This window comes from Zootoca vivipara, chromosome 1, assembly GCF_965207765.1.
Source record: "Zootoca vivipara chromosome 1, rZooViv2.hap1.1, whole genome shotgun sequence".
Lineage (NCBI taxonomy): Eukaryota > Metazoa > Chordata > Lepidosauria > Squamata > Lacertidae > Zootoca > Zootoca vivipara.
In genome coordinates this window covers 38,832,429-38,855,582 of record NC_142582.1, presented here as the reverse complement: position 1 = coordinate 38,855,582, position 23,154 = coordinate 38,832,429, and the positions used below count along the sequence as shown (strand labels likewise).

Genomic DNA, 23,154 nt, shown 5'->3' with positions numbered 1-23,154 from the left:
ATTGATAGTATCATGTCTGCTTAACTATTCCATCTGCCACTGTGGGCAGAATGAAGCGATTACGTAGGCCACAAAAAGAAATCTCCTTATGGTTAAGATACAGTAATTCAAAATCACATTCCTTATCCTAATAAGAAAACCCAGAGTCCCACACCCCAAGCCCTGTTAGTTATATGCTTTTCCTCACTGCTTCCTGAGTTAATGAAATTAGAGCACGCTGCCTACGCCAACAGAAAGGTTATGTGCTTCTGAAGCAATCTTCAGATAAAAAAATTGAGGCACAAATCTCATTTCTGTCACATATTTTGACTGCAGTGAGCAGGACAACTTGTTCTTTGAAGTTCAATTAGTCATTTCCTTTTAACTGGTAGTTACCCAATTGAGACTAGATCATTCACATACCATCTGCTCACGACAGCTATATGACAGTTATATCCAAGAACGCTAATTTGAGGGGGACAAGGCATTCCATTTCATTTCAGGCTCTAAACTCAGCTCACAAGGACAAAATATGTCATAAAGAGAGTAAGAATAATACTCCATGTCCTAGATTCTTCCCCTCTTGAATGCAACTGCTAAGAGAACACCATGGCCAATAGTTTACCTGGAGACTAAGTAATAAAAATAAAACACCATAGATGCTATCCTTATCCCAAGTTGATTCCACCAATAAGTGTAAAAATACACGAATGCCTCTTGTAACCTAAAAGCAGTCAATTAGATACTTGTCCTTTTTTAACTCCAAGGTAAAGGCAGGGAAAGCAATTGTTCCCCATCCCACAGTAAAATAATATATGTTATTTTAGCTTACAGTAAGCTATCTAAAATAGAAAGGTTATAAATCCCCACTCAGTCTTGAAGCTCACAAAATGATTTGAGCTCAACCTAACCCAAGGATGAGGAAGTTTGGCCCTCCATATGTCACTGGACTGCAATTCCCATCTCCCCTGATCATTGGTTATACTGGCTGTGGCCAATGGGAATTTGAGTCCAGCAACATCTGGAGAACCATAGGTTCCCCACCCCACAGGGTTTCATAGTGAATGGGCAGGATAGGAATATTACTACTACTATGCTTTGAGAAATAAAATAAAGGGAATAATGCTGCGTAACATTGCTGTGAATTTCTTTTTAAAAAGTCATTTAATTTTAATATTTATTCAGTATAATTTAAACTATTTACCACCACTTTCCTTCCACCTCTCATCTTGCTTAAAATGCAAGCCTAAAGGCAGGCTAGGGCATTTTCGTTTGCTTTATATATACAGTAGTGCCTTAGACGATTTAGGCGCTTTGAAACAAATAATATAAGCAGCTGTAAAATAAGACCAAAGGCAGACACAAACATCTTCTTGGAGAAGGTGAAAGTTGCTTTAAAGTTGCATTAAAGCATAGTCCAGAAATAGATTGAAAGTGCACCTACAATATGACAGATATACTCATCTGTGGCACTGAAACTATCAGCATTGCAATGAGTCAAAGGAAACACAGGAAGCGTAGTTAGAAAGTTTGGGCGTTGAGACTTTCAAGGGGAAACCCTGGTTCATGACTCCACTTGGTCACAAAGCTGAGCAGTGACAGGCAAGGCACTGGATAGATTCTAGAGTTAAGTGTGCATAATGGGGTTGGCAGAATCTTATTTTCACAAATGCACGGCTGCCCAGGAAAGAGACTTTGGGGTTGAAGTGGACAGCTTGATAAAGATGTCAACCCAGTGACTGGAAGCTGTGAAAAATGCAAATCCCATGGTAGGGGATCATTAGGAAAAGAAGTGAAAATAAAACTGCTGATATAATGCCATTATAACAAACTTGCAGTTGGGACAGTGGACAGTTTGGGTTGCCTCATCTCAAAAAGAGTATTGTAGGGTTGAAAAGGATTAAGGAAAAAAAAGGGCAACCAAAATGATAAAGGGGATGAAGCACCTGCCCTATGAAGGAAAGGTTACAAGATTTGGGGCTTTTTGGTTTAGGGAAAACGTAAGAGGTAACATGAAATCATGCATCGTATGGAGAAAGAGGGCAGAGAATAGTTTTTCTCCCTCTCTATAACACAAGAACTCATGGACATCCGATGCAGCTGAATGCTGGAAGATTCAGGACAGGCAAAAGAAAGTAAATCTTCACGCAGTGCATAATTAAACTATGGAATTTGCTCACACGTAAGGCAGTGAATAAAAGGGACCCAGGTGGCACTGTGGTTAAACCACTGAGCCTAGGGCTTGCTGATCAGAAGGTCGGCGGTTCGAATCCCTGTGACGGGATGAGCTCCCGTTGCTTGGTCCCAGCTCCTGCCAACCTAGCAGTTTGAAAGCATGTCAAAGTGCAAGTAGATAAATAGGAACTGCTACAGCAGGAAGGTAAACGGCGTTTCCATGTGCTGCTCTGGTTTGCCAGAAGCGGCTTTGTCATGCGGCCACATGACCTGGAAGCTATACGCTGGCTCCCTCGGCCAATAATGCAAGATGAGCGCGCAACCCCAGAGTCGGTCACGACTGGACCTAATGGTCAGGGGTCCCTTTACCTTTAAGGCAGTGAATGGCTTTGAAAGAGGATTAGATACATCCACAGAGGATAAAGGTATCAACAGCTAATAACTCTAATGCCTATGTTCTAGCTTCACTATACTTCTGAATATCAGTTGCTGGAAACCACAGGGGGAGGAAGCGTTGCTGCACTCTAGTCCTGCTCGTGGGCTTCCCATAGGCTTGTGGTTGGCAACTGTGAGAACAGGATGCTAGACTACACCGGCAACTGGTCTGATCCAGCAGGCTCTTATGTTTTCAAAAAACAAATGGATACATAACAAAAACAAACTGACTTTAGTACCAAAGAGTCCCCTGCTTCCTTTTACGAACAGGACTCACACTTCCTAACAGAACAGACTGTATCAAGGAAGAGTGCTATTTCCCCTCAATTTGGAGTTCCAGATTTTCACCCACTCATGTGAATCAGTTTTATGTAACACTCTAGCATATAATTTGCATCCTACTCACAAGCTAAGACTTTAGCATTAACATCACTCTCATATATGGGTTATTTAAGGAATGTGAGCCTGGTGCATTTTAAAAAAATGTGTATATCATTAAACACAACTGTGCGGTCCTGTATCTGTAACAAAGATGACTTGTCTTGCAAGAATTAGGGTACTTCTCCAAAAACAGAGCCTCAGATGACTTGTGCATGGAATGTTAAGTTAAAATGGTCCCGATGAGTGGCATCACGTTGACAATTATGTGAAGTACTTTTCCATTCACAAAAAGGCTGTGTCAGACTTCCATCAGGAGGCAAAAGTGTTGAATGGTAAAAAAGACTATTGAGCCTTTAGAGCAGCCTTTCTCAACCTAGGGTCCTCAGATGTTGTTGGACTACAACTCCCACCACCCCTAGCTAGGAGGACCAGTGGTCAGGGATGATGGGAGTTGTAGTCCAGCTCAAGCCGATTCTAAACAAAACACTAACCCTTACATGTTAACCAGTGAAAAGCGAATTAACTTATAGCGGGGCGTGGGGAATGCTAGCCAACTGAGAATCAAGTGGCCAAACATTTCCTAGACAGTACATTTCAAGCTGCAAGCATGTGTGTAGGGGTGGGTGCATGCCGGAAAACCCTTTAACAGAAGACAAGTGCATTTGGGGAAGAGGCCAAGGGGTAGCTTCTCTCTGACATTCCAGGTGGCTATGTTCAAGGGTGGTCTGTAACATGTACAAAGCAATTTAACTACATTGATGATTGTATTGAATAGTCATTATGCTACCTTTTTCTACTCTTCATCCTAGGGATAAAAAATTCATTTTACATTTGCTTATAAATGCTATTAGCACCCAGTCATAAAGATTTGTGTTGTCCTAATTCCCTGCACCTCCCGATTCTTTTTCCTCCCCTACATGCACAAGTAATTCCTATTCTAAATACTTGAAGAATACCATAAGCTTTGGGGTTTAGCTTCAACTACTTAATGATTCAGGTCTAAAAATTCAGTATAACATTCAGAAAATATATTGGAGCCATTGCAACTACATAGGTTAGTTTCTCCACTCCTAAAATGGTTTGACAGTTCCATGTTTAAGATAGTTTTACCTGCCACCTCTTTCCAATGCAAACAAAATTCCTTTCTTCTGAAATGAAAGCAGTTTGTCTTTTAAGTTTTCAGGTAGGTAAGACAGTCTTTTATTGTCATCGGAAGTTGAACCATCGGAAGTTTGACGTGTACAAGTCTCTTGGATGACCGTTGCCATGTTCCGCCTGACAAAAAATAAGAAGAGAACCGATTTCAAAATGCCACACTCAGTAGCCTCCAGTACTTATCAATATAGGTCATATTTGAACACAACGTTGACTTCATAAATAGTATCAAAATGGATATGGTTGCAGTTCAAGGACTCTGGTTTATAAGCTGTTTTATCAAAACATTGATAAATGTGTACCTGGGTTTATTTGTACAAATAAGCATGTTAAATTGATCACTGGAGTACTTTGTTAATGAAACTTCAGAGACCACAGTAGGTAAAATTCCCCTTTTGAGGCATCACTGCACAAGTGCTTCACTGAGTACAGCTCAATAATATATATATTTTTAACGACACTGGAATGATTATGTTATTTTAACTTAGGCTAAAGTGGTTTTTATCCTCAGAAGAGCCTACTCCTCTACCCTCTTTCTGTATCGCTCAATGACTGGAAGGAGGCAAGCCTAGAACACAAAGTAGAAAAGCGACAGGCCGCCTTCTCTACAGGAAAGCAGGTACTTTGCACCTGTAGTAACTGAGTGTTCCAGCCTCACCTAATGCAGTGACTACCTGCCCTCAGCAAAGGCTGATTAGGAAAAAACAGGGCCAGGAAAAAACCAAATCATGCAAAGTTAAAGAAGTCACACTCCATCAATAGCCATTTTGGATGGGTATTAATCCCCACTCTCACTGTACAACAGCAATCCTGTCACACACAGGTTTTACTACAATCTAGTGGGGTATAATTTTGGTTAAAGAAGACTGGGCATTATTGTCTTAGCTGTTACAGGGCACTGGAAGTAGCACAAAAGAACCAGAATCACAACTGAAGTACAACTACAAACTGTAGCCTGGATCATTGACTTTAGCCTGGATCATCGCCTATAATAATAAAGCTTCTTACATGCAATTGTGCTGCATCCTAATGAATATCTGCATTGATGGGATGAAGTGACACCCTAGGCACTAGAATCTTTAGGAAAAAAAACCTCAGGACAGGTAGCAATATTGCTTCACTTCCAATATAACAATGAATGCTCACTGTGCACAGAAATGCTATATTGGGTTGGTAAAGGAAAAAGTAGGATAAAGGACCCCTTGACAGTTAAGTCCAGTCAAAGGCGACTATGGGATGTGGTGCTCACCTTGCTTTTTAGGCCGAGGGAGTCGGCATTTGTCCACAGACACCTTTCCAAGTGCTGTGGCCAGCATGACTAAACCGCTTCTGGAACAATGGGACACTATGATGGAAGCCAGAGTGCACAGAAACGCCGTTTACCTTCCTGCCTCAGTGATACCTATTTATCTACTTGCACTGCTATGCTTTTGAACAGCTAGGTTGGCAGAAGCTGGAACAGAGTAACCACAGCTCACCCCGTTGCATGGGTTCAAACCGCAGACCTTCCAAACAGCAAGCCCAAGAGGTTCACATTGCCACCTGCGCTTGTAACATCACATGGTCTGTGACAGGATCTGAATTTCCTGCTGAGTTCATTTTACAGATTCAGCTCTAGACATGAGCATAGCCAGGATTTTTTTTTGGGGGGGGGCAGCAGGTTTTATGTTAGGGGGGCAGAACTGAGTCATTTGTTATGCAATTGGTCAGTTTATTGATTTGCTTGATTTAGGGGGGCAGATCCCCCCCCCACATCCCGGCTATACCCATGACTCTAGAAATCTTAGGAACAGAAAAAGCTGTCTTATACAAAGTTAGATTATCGCTTCATCTAGCTCAGTACTGTCAAAAATGACTAATAGCAGCTTTCCAGGGTTCCAGACTGGAGTCTTTGCAGTCAAATGGGCATTTCTATCATTAAAAGGAAGCATTGGGAAGAGTAGTAGATGTGCGAGAAGTATTTGCAATGTACCTTTGCAAATATTCCAGCAAAGGCAAAACCATACTGGCCAGCTGTTTTGCAATAATGCCACAACTGACAGAAGCCATTAAAAAAAAATTAGACCAACACACAGATGCACACAAATAAAGCCCAAGCTAAACAAATACAGCACCTTTGTGCTGTTTCTAAATCTGATGTAAACTGCTGCAGAATAACTTATTATGAACACTAAGCAATGACGGTACAATAATTCTACCCTGTTTCTCATATTTTAAGACATACCCATAAAATAAGCCATAGCAGGATTTTAAGCATTCAAGGAATATAAGCCATACCCCGAAAATAAGACATAGTGATAGGCGCAGCAGCAATGCCGGCCGCGGCAGGAGGAGGAGGAAAAAAATAAGACATCCCTTGAAAATAAGCCATAGTGTGTTTTTTTGAGGAAAAAATAAATATAAGACATGTCTTATAATATGAGAAACACGGTAGTTAGTTGCTGAGATATTAGGTAAATTTCAATAGTGACCATGGGCACTAATCTTTGCTGGAGACCACAAGTCTAATCTACTTCAGTTTTCTGAGTATAAAATGTGGATGGAGAGGCCAGGTAAGCATATACCACCTGGACCTTATTTGAGGAAAAGCAGGATGTAAATACGATAAGTAACACCACCTTTATTGGGACACAAAGTAGTAAGCCCACTAAAACTCCTCTTCTGATTAAGCAAAGCAAACCCAGGAATTGGGGGGGGGGGGATAAAAGGATGTTGCTGAGATGATAAAGCTGCATTTTATAGCAGCCTCAAAACTGAATGAATGAGGCATTACATGGATAGGCAGCACAAAAATATACAGTATATGATTACTTGAAAGTACAGTAAGCCCCACTTTTGTTATGGTAAGTATGCAAAAGACTCCATCTTTAATGGGGCTGGGTTACTGCTTGGTGCAAAAATCTCAAGCAGAACTGCTCTCTGTGGAAATAAGGAAGCCAGCGGTAATTCGGTAGTGTCTCCAGCTCTAATCCAAACATGCACTGGGATTGCAAAAGGAAAAGACAGAGAATAAATTTAGGTAGCGCTTCTTCATACCTATGGCCTTTATGGCAACCCAAGACATTTTTGCACAGCCCCTAAACTAATTGAGACTACATAATCCAATGTTCACTTACCTGGGGTTAATTTCCACGGAACTAAATGGGGTTTTCTTCTGGAACAGATATACATACGAATACCCTCCACATTTCACCTTACCTAGTACCTCTGTCCTAAAGTGAATTGAAGGGGTGTCTGTGGATATATCTGCCTTTCTGCCACCCTTCAAACCACCTCAGTCTAGTTCAGGAATGCCATTCAGACGCGTCAAAAGATCGTTTACGTTGCATCAAGTACAGTAATCAGTCTCGGGTGCAAGCAGAACTAACTACGCAGTACTGTATTTTACTCCCACGTTTTTGACGGCCTCCTAGTCAATAGCTCTCACCAGTTTAAAGAAAACTGCACTGCCCCAACTACACGAAACTTGCTTATAAATTACTATTCCACTTCCTAGACCTCGTCGAAGCGCCTTCCTCACCGAGACACGGTCTTTCATCCGTGCAGCAATCGTAACAGCAGCAACTCCTCCTCCTCCTCCTCCTGCAGCAGCCAAACAACTTTTTCGCGCTCAAAAGCAGAGGAAATGACCTCAAACCAAGAGCGCGGTAGACTCAGAGATACAGTACTTCGTGAGCAAGTGCCTGTCCGCATCATAGCTGCCAAGTTCTCCCTTTTTTAAGGGAAATTCCCTTATGCTGAATAGGCTTCCTCGCGAGAAAAGGGAAAACTTGGCAGCTATGGTCCGCATGGATTTTTTTCTTTTTCTAAAAAAAGATTAAAATGGCGGGCCTCTCCTGCATTTGTGTTCATTCGCACACCCTAGCCCCATTATGGCCAAACGATGGGAATACAAACAAGCCTCCTTTCCCCTCTTCCAGGACAGCAATGAGCACAAATATCAATGCACCGTTTTTCAGTGTAAGCCCCATGGAACAAGGAGAAGCGATGGAAGATCACAAACAATTTGGGCGGCTGATTTACAAGTTCATGTGTAAGGGCGGGTATAGGAAGCTGCAGACTAGACTGAATAGATGGGAAAGGTGGTGGGTTATGAAGGGAGGAGCTTTTAGGCTGGGATGAAGCCCCATTGAACTTGGTTTTGTACTTCTGCGTATGCAGCATAAAAAAGAATGTGCAGTCGCGCCTTAAAATAGTTATTCCCCTATTAGAACTGCATGACAATCTAAGGACGCCTTTTAAAAGGTCATGGCGAAAAATGTAAAGCACGTTTGGCCACCCTTTCAAGTACAAACTCGGGGTTACAAGGGGCGATTAGCGGTTGTTGCGAGCAATAATAAAAGCTTCCGGGTCGTAACAGGTGCCCTGCAAAAAGCGATGGATATTTGTGGGAGCTTCGACGTCTATCTTGAGTTTGTAACGAAGGAGATCCGCTGGGAGTAAGAATGACTGGATGCATGATGTGAAACGCTGTGAAAACGTCAGGTTGATTTCAGCAGAATGAAGTAGATAAAACACATTTTCTTGGAAAAAATAATTTAGGAAAAAAAGCACACACCCAGCAAACTTTTTTTTGGCACCTTGAAGAACAACAACAGATCTATCTGAAGCATAAGCTTTCGTGGGCTAATAATAAGGTTTTGTACAGGGCATTCCTTTTACTTTTTTGCTGTAACATGCCAACACATGTGCTAGTAAGATTTAATAAAGAGCAGTTTAAAAAACACGATATGCATCGGAAGACAAGAACCTAGAACAGCGATAGGGGACAGGGTTGTTTGGGGTGGGGTGAGGAGAGCGAGCCGGTGTAGCTTTTTCGGGTTGCTAAGACAGGCATGGCTATCCTGTGCCTACTGAGTAACAAGACCCACTGAATTCAGTAAGATCGCAGCAATGAAATATAGAATGCAAGCAGGTTGCAAAGTGCCGCTGAGATTTTTGGCAGGCAGGCAAACGCGCCATAGAGGCAGGCGGGAAATGCGTAGGCTGCTTTTACCTAAGGACTCAATGCAGTGACTGGAGGAGGAGCCTGCTAACCGCGGCGACAGAAGAACTTAGGGTGGAGGACGTAATGATGTGAGTGGTACAAATATAAGGCCACAAATATAGGGCTGTAAGGAGGAGACCTTTCGATTTTAAGGCAACAGACTGTCAGGAGGCGCCTTGGGAACAGAAAGCTCATCTAAGCAAAGCTTCTGCACCAAGTACTACAAGTCCCAGAATGCCTCGCTTCACGGACCCGTTCATTGAAGCTAAGGCGATTTGGAAGCGTTTCTTGGGATTTGTGGTCCATCAACCTCCGTAATATTAATTACTGTTTGAACCAGCGGACTTGCCCCGGCTGTCCAAGACGCCACCACAGAGGGGAACTAAGGCCAGGTGCCATTTCGGAACAGACCGTAAAGCCTACCTATAACTACCGTAGCGCTCGGGGCCGTCAGTCACCTCAAAGCGGCAACGCCACTGGTCACAGGCACCTCAGAGGGTGGGGCTTCCGTATTGCCGGTCTTCTAAACCGCACTCCGATCTCCAATTGGCCGGCTTCCGGTCGTCTCTCGGCTTTAAAGGCGCGGCCTCCCATTGGCTAGCATTCGCTTCACCGGGGCGTTTTTTCCTGCGTGGGCAGAATTCTGGTCCACTCAGCGTAGAGCTCGGGGGCTGAGGAGGCGTGCTCCAGGCGCTGAGTGGTTGGGCGGGGCAGCAGTCAGCAGCATGTGGCGTCGCGATTGGCCGGCGGGACCCGTAGAGGGCGGTTCTCTATGGCACCCGCGGCAGCAGCAGGAGGAGCCGGAGTCGCTGTTGGGGGCTGGTGATGGGGTTAATTCCCCCTCGTGTGTGAAGCCCCCTTCGCGAGCCGGCCTTGCCGTCGCCTTCATCCCCTTCCTCCTCCTCCTCTCCGCCCGTTCGTCAAGGCTCGCGCCATTGCGGTAAGTTCGCCCCCTCCCTCCCTCACCCCCCGCCCCAGTTCCATTATAAATACCTCTTCCCCCTCCCGCTTTTCCGCCCCCTCCGCGCTCTGCAGAAAGGCTTGGAACCCTGAGAGCGGCCGTCCCCGGCGACGGGGAGGTTGGTCTTGCCCTTTTGCAGCGCCTCCGCCACCACAACGCCAACCTCCCTCCCTCCCTCTTCTTCCCCCCCTGCCTCCCCCCCCCGCGCCCTGACCGGCCTGCATTGGTCGGAAGTGCGCGCCAGCCTCGTGGATGCAATTGGTGCAGTTACGCCCCCGGGCCTTGCAGTGGGTCGGGGGGGGGAGTGACCTCCCTTCCCCCCCCCGGCAGGGACAGTGTGGGGTTGAGAGGGGAAGTTGGTGGGTGGATGCAGTGGGGTCTACCAAGCCCCTAGGCTTTGCATTCGGTGGAAGGGCCTCCCTGCTTCGGGCGAGGAAACACGATGGCTTCAAAATAATGTCATGACCAGTCTCTTCCTGCCCGGATGGCAACTCTTTTATATTATTCCCAAAGGCAGGCATTATTATAACCTGAGGGCCTGGCGTGGGAGAAATCCCTGCCGCTGCCCCCCCCCCCGGGTTCCCTCCTAGGATACACGTCTTCCCAGTATCTGTCAAAAAGGGAAGCTGGTCCAGGAATGGATGCAGATAAACTGATATTCATATTCATTCACACACACACACTCAGAGAGAGAGAAAAAAACAAACACTCGCTTGGGACCTGCAGTGGCTAACCCTCTTCATTCCCTGTGAAGTGTTGATTCATCCTGAAATGGTTAAAAGAAGTGGCTGGTTAAAAGCTGTGGTTGTCACTTCGGTTCTAAGCTTGAGGGTTTACCGGTACCATCCCAATCCGTGGATAGAGCCATCTTTGCAGATTTCTCTCTGTTCCAAAGGGATACTTGGCATGACAGTACTCTTGAGATCTTCAGTGAAAGGGACTATGCCACAAGGTCTGTAGGGAGCGTGATGCTTTGTATATTGTTGGACTCGTGAGCGATACATATGTAGGTTATAAGCTTGGAGACTGCCCCCAAGGAAGCGATGGCTTGCTTTCAACTTTGCGTCCTCTCCAAAGGCTGTATGAGGTAATCCTGAGGCCTGTACTAGTAGAGCCCCATACGCACATCAGAAAACGGCTGGTGCACGTATAATTCTGAAGACTGCAATGGGAGACAATATATTTCGCCGTTTGTGCTCTTTGACCCACTTCCATGGACTTGATGGCGGTGGAGGCAATAAGTTCTGTTAGCTTTAGCGAAGTGTCATGGATTGAGTTTGTGGGTGCAAGGTAGAGTTAATTTCCCTAGTCCCATTTGAGGACTGATTTCTAGCATCCTCAAGGGCTGTAAGTGCAACTGGGTCACCAGAGCTTCAAATAGTGCACAGTAACTGCCTCATATGAAGGACTTTAAAACTGCATACTGGTACTTGCCCATATTATAATGTAAATGCTTTCCTCCCTCTGTGGTTACTTAGGGGCTTGTTCACTCTCCAAATAGCTTGTGGCATATTGATAGCTGCTAAAAAAACCAAAAAACCCAGAGCAGACATTGAGAGAACCAGTGGTTAAAAGTGAAGTACACACTATTGTAGTTGGGCTGACTGATCCAGGGTATATTGTTTTGCCTATTTTGTGTTGAAATGATTTGTTCATTTTTAAAATAGCTAAGTACTCATACCTTTAAAGGTAAGGAATGTTTTCTTGTTCTCAGGGTAACAAAGAACTGCCGGGCCCCCCTCATGTTGTGATGCAAGGTGGAAAATTCACCATTTCACAAAATTAAGGAGTAATCTAAAATGTCAAATTTGGCAGTCTAAAATTTATAATCTGTTTTATGATGTTTGGGAGCTGCTTTGGGAAACCTGAAAGTGACATAAGTGTTTACATAATGTTAACGGTTTTCAGTGCTTTCCATTTTTCTCCTTAAAATTTAAACCATGTGTGGAAAGCACATGCTATTGTGTTGTCACAAAATATTTACAAATATTCCAAATAAAGTTTTGGATTTGTTTTTAATAACATTAACTGTGATTTATTGAATTTGTATACTAATCAAATATTTTGGCTCTTTGAAATATTTTATGCATACAAATTAACATTTTGCCCTTTTTGATTTATATCAGTTAAATTTAAATATGTTAAATCGGATAGCTTTTGGGTATGGTATCAGATAATTTTCCAATTCAAAATTTGCCAGGAGACTGGTGTCAATAACCCCTTCAGCCTGCAGTCAGTATTCCTCTTCTAGAGATTGTAGCCAAATGATTTTGAGATCTTCCTTCCATACAGGTTGTATGGGCCACCATGGATGAAGGGAAAACTTTAAAACCGGTACTGAAAGCAAGTTGGTTTAACTGTTGATGTATCTTAGAATGCTTTGATCTTTTTGGAGGTAGAAAGGGAACAGTATTTAGTAATGCTGTTTGGTCTCAATTGCTTTACTCAAAAGCAGGAGGAGTCAAAATATTATTTATTATTTAATTTATTATTACCCCCCCCCCCATTCCTTGTGAGAGTCTTGGGTGGTTAACAGTAAAAAATGAAGCATTGAAAAACAAAGGTAGAGCCGCAATAGATAATACAACATACACAGGTTTCCCATTGTGTGTGTGAGAGTCTTTATAGAATCGTTGAGGTGCATTCATATCTTCTCCACCTTGGATATTACAGTGATAGGATAAGAGCATTTGTGGCGTCATAAGCCATTTTAAATTATTGGTATATTGTACCATGTGTGTTATAGAAGTTTCCTAGCCAAGTACAAAATGTATTCTACATTTGCATTACGTTTATCTTACTTGAAACTAAGTACTTTTGTAGTCACCTTGACACTTTGTCTGGACTGGATTTGAATAGAAATGTGTTCTGTAGCACTTGCAAAAATGCGTCTGTATTCTAGTAAGTTAAGTATATTTTTAGTGCCTTTGCAATTCTGGTTTCGTTTTTAAAGAAATCGAGTGATTTACTATGGTAAGTGGCATTATAGGGTTGTTATAAGAATTTTGGTCGAATCAGTCTTTACAATTATTTTTCCTCTCTCTATATATTATATTCAAATACCGTGTTTCTCATATTATAAGACATGTCTTATATTTATTTTTTCCTCAAAAACACACACTATGGCTTATTTTCAAGGGATGTCTTATTTTTTTCCTCCTCCTCCTGCTGCGGCCAGCATTGCTGCTGCGCCTATCACTATGTCTTATTTTCGGGGTATGGCTTATATTCCTTGAATGCTTAAAAATCCTGCTATGGCTTATTTTATGGGTATGTCTTAAAATATGAGAAACAGGGTAGAATTATTGTACCGTCATTGCTTAGTGTTCATAATAAGTTATTCTGCAGCAGTTTACATCAGATTTAGAAACAGCACAAAGGTGCTGTATTTGTTTAGCTTGGGCTTTATTTGTGTGCATCTGTGTGTTGGTCTAATTTTTTTTTAATGGCTTCTGTCAGTTGTGGCATTATTGCAAAACAGCTGGCCAGTATGGTTTTGCCTTTGCTGGAATGTTGCTCTTCCTGTTCCTGGTTGTGTCTGGCACCATGTGAGCTGCTGTCCAGATGGAACAGGACATGAGCTACATCACTGTCTGCTTTTAGCAGGCTCTTCATGTGACATTTAACTTAAAAGTGGAGCTGTGTAATGTCTATCAATGTAGAACATTTGAATTGTGTTGCTGGGGGGGGAGCAATTTTTTTTAAGCTATGGTAAGGACTTAGGGGGGGGGGTGCGGGTGGTGGGATTTTGCCAGCGAAAGATGGTCAGTACATCCTGTGGGTTTCTCTTGTTCATAGTTCTAATTATGCCTGGCAGACAGATTTGTGTGATGTATCCAGCCTGCTTCAAGTGTTTTATAAAACTAGTCATAATTTGGGAGAATGTGCAGTGGAAAATGTAGTTTAGTTTGCTGTTGTGAGTTCCTTTCCTTTTCCTTTTGTGTTTGCAGAATATAGGTGGAGGAGTAAAGATGATGGATCAAAATCCTATGATGCTTGTAGGTGGTAATTTTAAATGAGCAATCTGTGACTAGTTCTCCCTGCAGTAGCACCAAGCCCTTTCCTTCAGGTTTTGTAAAAATGAAATACCGTAGATGAGTCAGGGTATGAAAGGGAGGGAAATCCCGCTTCTGGTGTGAGGGAAGAGTAGCAGTTGGACTCTTCATCAGGCCCTGACATCGGGAGGTGAGGTGGAAATCTGCCAAATTGAATTTGTTTTGAATATGTGACCCTGCTGAGAATGCCCGCCACATGCCCTGAAGCAAATGTTTTGACCCTTATTTTTGTGTACAAATATATATTTGTTGTTTGAGCCTTGCTTGGGGGGGGGCATTGGGGGTGGTTTTCGGTTCAGTTACTTGACTTAATTAGGTGGACAAGAGGAAGCCAGCTGTCCCAGGGTATGCTGTATGTTCTGGTAATTTTTGCTTTAAGATCTGGGGGAAATTACCAAAAGTGGACTGTTACGTGACCTCTTACGATCTCAGAATTTTGCTTTAAGGTGACCATAGTGAAAGGAAATGTGAATGCTTGCTTAGTATGTGTTGGTTTCCAGAAATCAACTGGCATCTATACTGCTTTCTTTGTTGAGATTACAGAAAACATATTGCTTGTTCCTGCACCATTAAGTAGGCTTCCTTACAATTTAACACTGTGTGTGTTGGACTCCTCATTATAGCACCAAATGGCAAGGTATGGATGATCACCAATCTAAGTAGTAGATATGCTTGTAGGAGTGAATAGGGTACACGTGGGTTTTGTATTGTGAGTTATTTCCTGTACCTGAAGGATTCTGTTGGATGAAATTGTATGCTTTTGTTTTGGAGTCTTGTTTGGCTTTTAAAGAGTTCTCTCTGGGAATCCAAGAGGACATTACGTGCAATGAACTGTAAAGGTAAAGGTATCCCTGACCGTTCGGTCCATTCGTGGACGACTCTGAGGTTGCGGCGCTCATCTCGCTCTATAGGCTGAGGGAGCCGGCATTTGTCCGCAGGCAGTTTTTCTGGGTCATGTGGCCAGCATGACTAAGCCGCTTCTGGCAAACCAGAGCAGCGCACGGAAACGCCGTTTACCTTCCCGTCGGAGTGGTACCTATATATCTACTTGCACTTGACGTGCTTTCGAACTGCTAGGTGGGCAGGAGCTGGGAACGAGCAACGGGAGCTCACCCCATCCCGGGGTTTCAAACCGCCGACCTTCTGATCGGCAAGCCCTAGGCTCTGTGGTTTAGACCACAGTAATGTTCCCCAAATTCTGGCCACAGAGTATCGAAGCATGTGAAAGAAGTGCTTAGCATTTTGAACTCTAGCAGTGCACCTGACATGGAAACATTACGTGGTTTGATCACATGCTGTTGTGGCATGTATGGTGAGGTGTTGCTGTTGCACTCAGCTGTTGGTCGTTGTGGTGCTGCCCCTTCCCAAGATCAGAATGGGGGAAGCACTGGGTGTTTTTCATGTACACATGCTTTTTTGGCTGTCCTGGCACTGCTGGTAGTAGGGAATGTCTAACATCTAATGGCTAATGAGAGGTGATATGCTAGCCATCTTCAAATAAGGGCTGTCACATGGAAGATGGTGCAAGCTTGTTTTCTCCTGCTCTGGGGGGTGGGTCCTGAGCCAATGGCTTCAAGTTAGAAAGAGATTCCGACTTAACATCAGGAAGAACGGTTCAACAGTAGAACAGGCTCCCTTAGAAGATTGTTGATGATTTTTAAGCAGAGTTGAATGGCCATCTGCCATGGATGCTTTAATTGAGATTCCTGCATTGCAGAGGGTTGGACAAGATGACTCTAGGGGTCCCTTCTAACTCTACAACTCTATGACACTAACTTGGTACAAGAAGACTTGGTATCTGAAGAAGTGTGCATGCACATGAAAGCTCATACCAATGACAAACTTAGTTGGTCTCTAAGGTGCTGCTGGAAGGAATTTTTTTTTTTTGGTACAAGACAGTTTCTTGTGTCCCTATGAACAGCAACACATAGGATTTTTTTGGTATGTAATTTACATAGTAATTTATAGTGCCACAATTCCATAATCCTCTGCAGTAGCCTTATGCAAATATAGTGCATGATTACACATCATCTGAGTACGTAAAACTGGGCATGAGGAACCTGTGGCCCAACATATATTGCTGGAGACTTTATCTGTGGCCATAGGCTGTCTCTGCCTGATGAGAGTTGTTTAGCAACAACAACAACAACAACAACAACAACAACAAAAGTTGAATTTGTTAGTCACTTTATCTTGCCTAGGACAACCCAAAGTGACTTATAACCAAACAGAGTGACAGACAGGGGGGAATCCCCCCCCCAACATAACTACATTAAAACCAAGAGGAAAAAGAAATACAACATCCTGCCCACTTTTAAAATGCCAGATAGTTGAGGGGGAAAGACCTGGCTACAGAGGAAAGTTTTGGCCTGGCACCTAAAGATATGTAGTGAGGGTGCCAAACATGTGTCCCTGGGGAGAATATTTTACAAATGGGGAGCCACTTCAGGAAAGGCCCATTCTCATGTTGCCACCCTCTGGACCTTTTGTGGTGTCAAAAACGTCTGGAGGGTCACAGGTTTCCCTTTCTGTGGTGAAATTCTGATCACATACCACGATCTATATCAAGTCAGTCTGCAAATTGTGGTTTGTGTGGGTAAATATTACATCAGCATGGAGCAAACCACATATAAAGCAGTTTCCCTGCCCCTCTGTTTGCAAAATGACAATGGCAGTGGGGCTAGATTGGCAATCTAAAACACAGTTTCCCCACACTGTGTTGCAATGCAACACTATATTTTAATGTTACAAGCATGAACTTCATTATTGTAACACTAAATGGCTTGCCTTACCTTTTTTATACCACTACTGAAAACTGTTCCTGTGGTTAATCACAATTGCTTTGTACACCAGGATTACAATGCAGTTTCGTATGCTAAGATTACAACACTTCTTACTGTATAATATATGCTTTGCGCAAACCATAGTTTTGTCATGTTGGATGAAATGGTGGGTTATATATGGTCTGCTATTAAATAAGGAAATGAAGTACTCAGACACTGTATGCAAATGGTGGAGAGAGTGCCTAGTTCAGGGGTCAGCAACCTTTTTCAGCCGTGGGCCAGTCCACCGTCCCTCAGACCATGTGGTGAGCCAGACTATTTTTTTGGGGGGGGGGTGAACGAATGCCTATGCCCCACAAATAACCCAGAGATGCATTTTAAATAAAAGCACACATTCTACTCATGTAAAAACATGCTGATTCCCGGACTGTCCACGGCCAGATTGAGAAGGCGATTGGGCTGCATCCAGTCCCTGGGCCTTAGGTTGCCTACCCCTGGCCTAGTTCAAGGACAACAGTGGTGCCATAGCATTGTTTTGCCTTTTTTGTGAATATTGCCCACGTTTGACATCTTAATCAAGATTAAGACACCAAACCATGTTTAGAAGAAGAGAAGAAGAAGGGTTTGGATTTGATATCCCGCTTTATCACTACCCAAAGGAGTCTCAAAGCGGCTAGCATTCTCCTTTCCCTTCCTCCCCCACAACAAACACCCTGTGAGGTGGGTGGGGCTGAGAGACTTCAGAGAAGTGTGACTAGCCCAAGGTCACCCAGCAGCTGCATGTGGAGGAGCGGAGACACTAACCCGGTCCCCCAGATTACGAGTCTACTGCTCTTAATCACTACACCACACTGGCTATATTATGTCTACCCAAGGTCAATTTGTGCTAGCATAGTTTCCATTGAAGTCTACCTTGTACTTTCCATAGTCTGTGGTTTTATTCACTGAATTCATAGATCTTGGAGAGTTTTCCTTGCATTAATTTGCTTGCCCACAGTAAGTTACTTTACTTATTTATAGAATGTCCTTCCTTTCACCACAAGGAGCCTACACCAGTAATTAAAACAATACGTAAAATTCAATTAAAAAAACCCCACAGTATCAAACACAATAGCTCTGTGCAGGTTATTACAGCTGTTAGTTATCCCTGTCTTAATGTTGAATCATTAGTGATGTTCTTCCTAGCTCCTCTGTGCCTTCTTTCCTTTGCCCCAGCCTTTGTAGTAGATGGACAGAACTTTTTAGCTTTGGATGCTAAATAAGCTCTTGTTCTCTTTATTAGGCCAAAGACTTTACTTTGCTGTTTAAAAACTGTTACAGGATACAGATGGAGGCAAAGTGTTGAGAAAGAAGGGTGAACCACAATCTTGCTACCATTTTGATCTCAAAACTGATAGGAAAATGATAGTTTTAGAGTAAACTTTTGAAATTACTTTAGTCTTTGTTCACCCTGGACTTTGTGTTATTCATTAAATGTCATGGTTAGAAAGGGCCCATTTAGTGGTGAAATGAACATACAGTAGATTTGTTGAGACATTGGCCTATTCACACTGTATTGGAGTCTAGGACACTCATGGCACAGCTCACCATTATGTCTCATCTCCAGGCCAGCCCTTCTCAACAGCTGCAACTTGAGTGTGGACTTAGGAAGGTGTGTCACTTGATCAGGATATCTGAGTAAAATGGGTGTCCCAGTTGCATGGATACATGAACAGCTGGCCACAAGTAGAGGTTTATTTTCAGACATCTGTGCTCTGAGCATTAATGTTAGGACAAGGATAGCAGCACCTGTCCCTCCTCCACCACATGACCCCCCCAATACACATGTTGCACATTAGTTATCATGTTAAAGCAGTCACCTGCTTCTTCATAGTGGACATTAAATGCAACAGACCAGATTAAACTGTCCAGTCCCACTAGTGGATGCCAGCACAAGCACTCATTAGCACTTGGGACTTTCCCTCTCTCCTTACTCCTCATGCCTTCCCCAGATCTGCTCTGGAGGGTCAAGGGAACCTCCCAGAAAGCGTGCAGTGGGAGGAAGGAGGAGATTGTTCTGTCAGCACAAGTGGAAACCTCCTTAGTGCTACATTGAATTTCACCCTGAACTTTTAATTCTGTGATAAATCACAACTGAACCCTGGCGTTTTTTAAGTATGCAGAATAAATAACGGTACTTTTGGCCCTTTCTTTTCGTGCCACATCAAAGTGTTGTTTAGTAGTCACACTATATGTTCCTTTTCTTAGTTTTCAGTACTGGGTAACAAATTATTCTTTGGTCAAAGGAAAGTTATATCCAAATACATGGAGGTGGTTTGCGGTGAAAATCCTGAACTCTTGTAGTGTTCACATTGAAAGACGAGCAAAAATGTGGAACAAAGAGGTGCACCAGGGCTTCTTTAAAGCACAGGAATTCTTAACTCCTATTGGGTGAGAGAGTTGGAGATGCAGAGAGAGTTGGAGATGTAGAATCCATTTTAATTCTGAGTTTGCCTCTGTATGGACACAACAACCAAGAAACAGTGACAAGCAAAAGTTGAAGATGCATACCATATAGTGTCACTGAATGTTGTTCTCTGGAGGGAGGAAGTATATGGGTTGTATCCAACAGTTGTCACATTTGTGCAAGGACTTCGCTTATGTCACAGAACTTATTCTCCCCATTACACATTCCCCAAATCTGTTCTGGGTTTCCCCCAAATCCTTTGGAACAGATTGGGGGAGGGGGTTAGGCACGAGGAGAGGAAGGAAAAGTTCCAAGCGAAAGTCCTTGTGTTAGTGAAACAGCTTTGTTGGATGAAACCCAATGTATTAAGACATAGAAACAAGTGTAATCATTTCTTACTTAGCAATGCATACAGTACCTGATGTTAACTGGTGTTGAAACTGAGTGAAGCGAATTTTAGAATAAAGAACTGGGCCCACAAGAAAAACTTGTGGTCAGGATTCCTAATTAAACTAATTACATTCAGTCTTTTCAAGAAGTTGAAGGTATGCTTGGTATGTAGAATTCTTTGCTATGTGAACTTCAACAGTTAACACCACAAAGAGTTTTTTATAAAGACCATAAGATTGTATAGAGATCATACACATTTGTCATTAAGTGAAAAGTATTAAGGTTCTGATTATTTTACCACTGAATTTCAGGAAGGCTTTGTCACTGACAACATAAATCTATGAAGAGTCTCAAATTCTGCGCTTTACATTTCCTCACCAGTAAATCCCCATGGGATTCTTCATAATTGCATAGCATTGCAGTCTTCTTTAGCTTATGATGTCTGTGGACTCCTGTCATCTTTCTGTTCATTTCTTATTCTAAAATGTGTATACTGCTAATTAACCAGCAGTGGCTCTCTTGGTAACTAACGATGTGTGTACAGAGTCTTGCATATGTTGCCAGTTGCATTTCCTCCTTTCCCCTTGAACTTTTTGGAATCCCAGTTGCTTAAGCTAATTGCTTAAATTTTACACTGTTTAAAATTGCTTACTTTTTTAGGTGCACTTGCCCTTTAGCATCATTTCTGCTGGTTTACTAATACATAACAGCTTAAAATGGTGGGTTTTTTGTTTATTTCTCTGTGTGCTTTGTGTCTACTAACAATCATAATAACGTGTCTATGTGTAAGTTAGTTAATGAAACTGAATCCCAGGTCATACTTTCTGCCATTCGACCAGTGTTGCCTTAAGGGGAAAGTACCATAAAGAAACACACGAGAATACATATCAGGGACCCACAAGCAGTCACTGCTCCCCAATATCTGTATGCAGGTCTTTGGATGCCTGAGTCTCCTCTTTTAAAGTTTATGTTCTTTGCAGGGAAGTGGGAATTGGCACTTGGCTGTGAAGCTCAGTGCATGATATTGGACAAGTCTCCTTTGCCCTGAGCATAATGTACTTCATGGAGCTGAGCTCAAAAGAAGCACATAAATATATTTACAAAACTATACATATGAGGTCATGTCCTTTCAGTTTATTTTGTTGAAGGAAATATCTTCTTCCACAAAGTTGGGATGGAGAGGAGTCTGAATTTGGAAAGGTTATGAACCTTTTTGGGGGAGGCATCTGAGGGAAGATTGCCGCAGTTGCCTTGGAATGTTGGTGCTAATTTTGTTACTTAGAATAGTTAACAAACAGAATGATAATTCTTGTTTACTGCTGCTTCCTTTCCCTTGTGAATTAAACCTTCCAATCTGATATTCTCTTGGTGGTGTTGCTGATCACCAGGCAGGGAGCTATTGAAAATACTGATCTAGACTTTGTTTTGATCCCTTTGAAAATGGCTCATGATGGTGTTTGAGAAGAGAGGGCTATAATAACAGAATTCAAAAAGCCAAATGTTCTTCTGATTAGACATGTAAGAAGAATGTTTCCAATAAAATGTGCTTTCTGATTGAATTTGGTTTGCTTCTTAATTTCCACTGGTATTATTCAGTTTCTGATTTGCTTTATTGAAAATGTTTAATATTAAACATTTTAAAAAATTAAAATCACAGAAAACATTGGCTGATAACCCACGTTAGTCTTAGTATGGACCTCTTGAAATCACTGGACTGGCGTATGGCTTAGTTGAATTGAATATCATCTATTATTTTAACTTCTAGGGATAATATTTAATTGTATGCTAATCCTAATTCGCTAGAAGCAGCTTTGTCATGCTGGCCACATGACCCGGAAGCTGTCTGCGGACAAACACTGGCTCCCTCGGCCTATAGAGCGAGATGAGCGCCGCAACCCCAGAGTCGGACACGACTGGACCTGATGGTCAGGGGCACCTTTACCTTTACCTTTGGAATGAACTGAACATAGCTGTCAACTTTCGGATTTGAAAATAAGGGATCAGCAGCCTCACCTGTCCTGGGGACAGTCTACGGTATATTTAACAATCCAGGATAGCAGCGGGAAATGGCGCTGGAATAAGGGAATTTCCAGCAAAAAAAAAGGCAAAGTTGGCAGCTGTGGCTTAGATTAAGGGAGTTTCCCGCAAAAAAAGGGAGGGTTGGCAGCTATGGAAATGAATTTATGAAGAATCGGTCCTTAGCACATCCCGGAGTGGTGATATTGGGCCAATGGGAGAGGGCTATATTGTGTTGAAGGGTAGTTCTGGATATCTGATACAGCCGTCAAGTGATTTAAAGTGCCTGTCAGGTCATAAAAGTACGCTAGAATATTCTGCATCACAATTTGATATGATTTAATTGGACTTGATATGATTTAATTTTGAACACTGCCTTCGCCCTGATACCAATCTGATCTTCTCTACTGTCCAGTCAGAGAGCAAGGCTTCTGACACTTATCTTAAGGCCCTGGCTTTTAGGTAACTTCTTAAGACATTTAAAGCTTTAAAAGGTTAATAGTCACACTTAAAACTGAGCCTAGAACCAAATTGAAAACCCATATTAATTTGGTGTGATAGGTGAGAAGAGCTTGGATACAAACGGTTCAGTGAGATCCCTGCATCTTGTTTATATTTTTAGAGTTTGTTTCAAAATGTTATTTCATGCTTCATATTTGAAAGTCCAAATAGAAATAACGGGTGTTGGGTAGCCTTTGTGCCTTTAGATTTAACTGCTGTGCCACAGACATGGAAATATTTTTTTTCTTGCCATGTTACTTGCACATTCTTACAACTAGAACAGTTTGTGCTTCCACTCCTGCATATTGCCTTCCCCAAAAGCCTTCATAAAGACACGAAACAAGATTAATCTTGTGTCCAGTTGAGTTAATGACTTTCTTCAGTATCTAATACATTATTTCAATTCAATATTCAATGTATTTCAAATACATCAGCAGTCAGAGTGCAAGAGTGGATACTAATTTTCAATTTACAAACTGAAAATACTCAAACCTAGGCATACTTAAACCGAGGTATGACTTACAGTGGTGCCTCGCTAGACGAATGCCCTGTTAGACGAATTTTTCGCTATATGAATAGGTTTTGCGATCGGAGGTTGCCTCGCAAGACGACGAGGTTTTCTATGGCCGCTGCTTTGTCTTGCAAAGCGTGGCCATAAAAACCTCCGATCACAAAACCTACAGGGCATTCCTCTAGCGAAAGGGGAACAAGCTGTAGCGTGGGAAGAAGGCAAAGGAAGATGAGCTGTCAGCACCTGTCAGCTGATCTTCCTTTGCCTTCTTTCCGTGCTGCAGCTGGTTCCCCTTTGTGTTCTGCTGGTCTCTGCCGGTTGCCGCGAGCAGTGAGGGGCAACCGGCAGAGACCAGCGGAACACAGCGGAACACTAGCGC

At 42.7% G+C, this 23,154-nt stretch overlaps 2 protein-coding genes across 7 annotated transcripts in view; both read right to left on the bottom strand.

Annotated features, from left to right (window-relative positions):
* Positions 1-9,709, bottom strand: part of ZRANB3 (zinc finger RANBP2-type containing 3) — a 40,698-nt gene extending 30,989 nt beyond the window's left edge. The window contains exons 1-2 of one of the 6 annotated variants that reach the window (XM_060279413.2): positions 9,571-9,709; positions 4,081-4,245 (exon numbers count right to left, since the gene is read on the bottom strand). In XM_060279413.2, coding sequence (XP_060135396.2) covers positions 4,081-4,238 — 158 coding nt within the window. In that variant the 5' untranslated portion in view covers positions 4,239-4,245; positions 9,571-9,709. Of the gene's footprint in view, positions 1-4,080; positions 4,246-7,241; positions 7,774-9,535 lie in introns of those variants that run through there. The other 5 variants (XM_035130520.3, XM_060279408.2, XM_088652042.1 and 2 more) reach the window with 5 other exon arrangements.
* A 55-nt stretch (positions 9,710-9,764) lies between these two features.
* LCT (lactase) overlaps positions 9,765-23,154 on the bottom strand; it is a 113,664-nt gene continuing 100,274 nt past the window's right edge. Inside the window, exon 14 of the mRNA XM_088651969.1 lies at positions 9,765-9,860. Within this exon, the coding sequence (XP_088508095.1) occupies positions 9,765-9,860 (96 nt within the window). The remainder of the gene's footprint in view (positions 9,861-23,154) is intronic.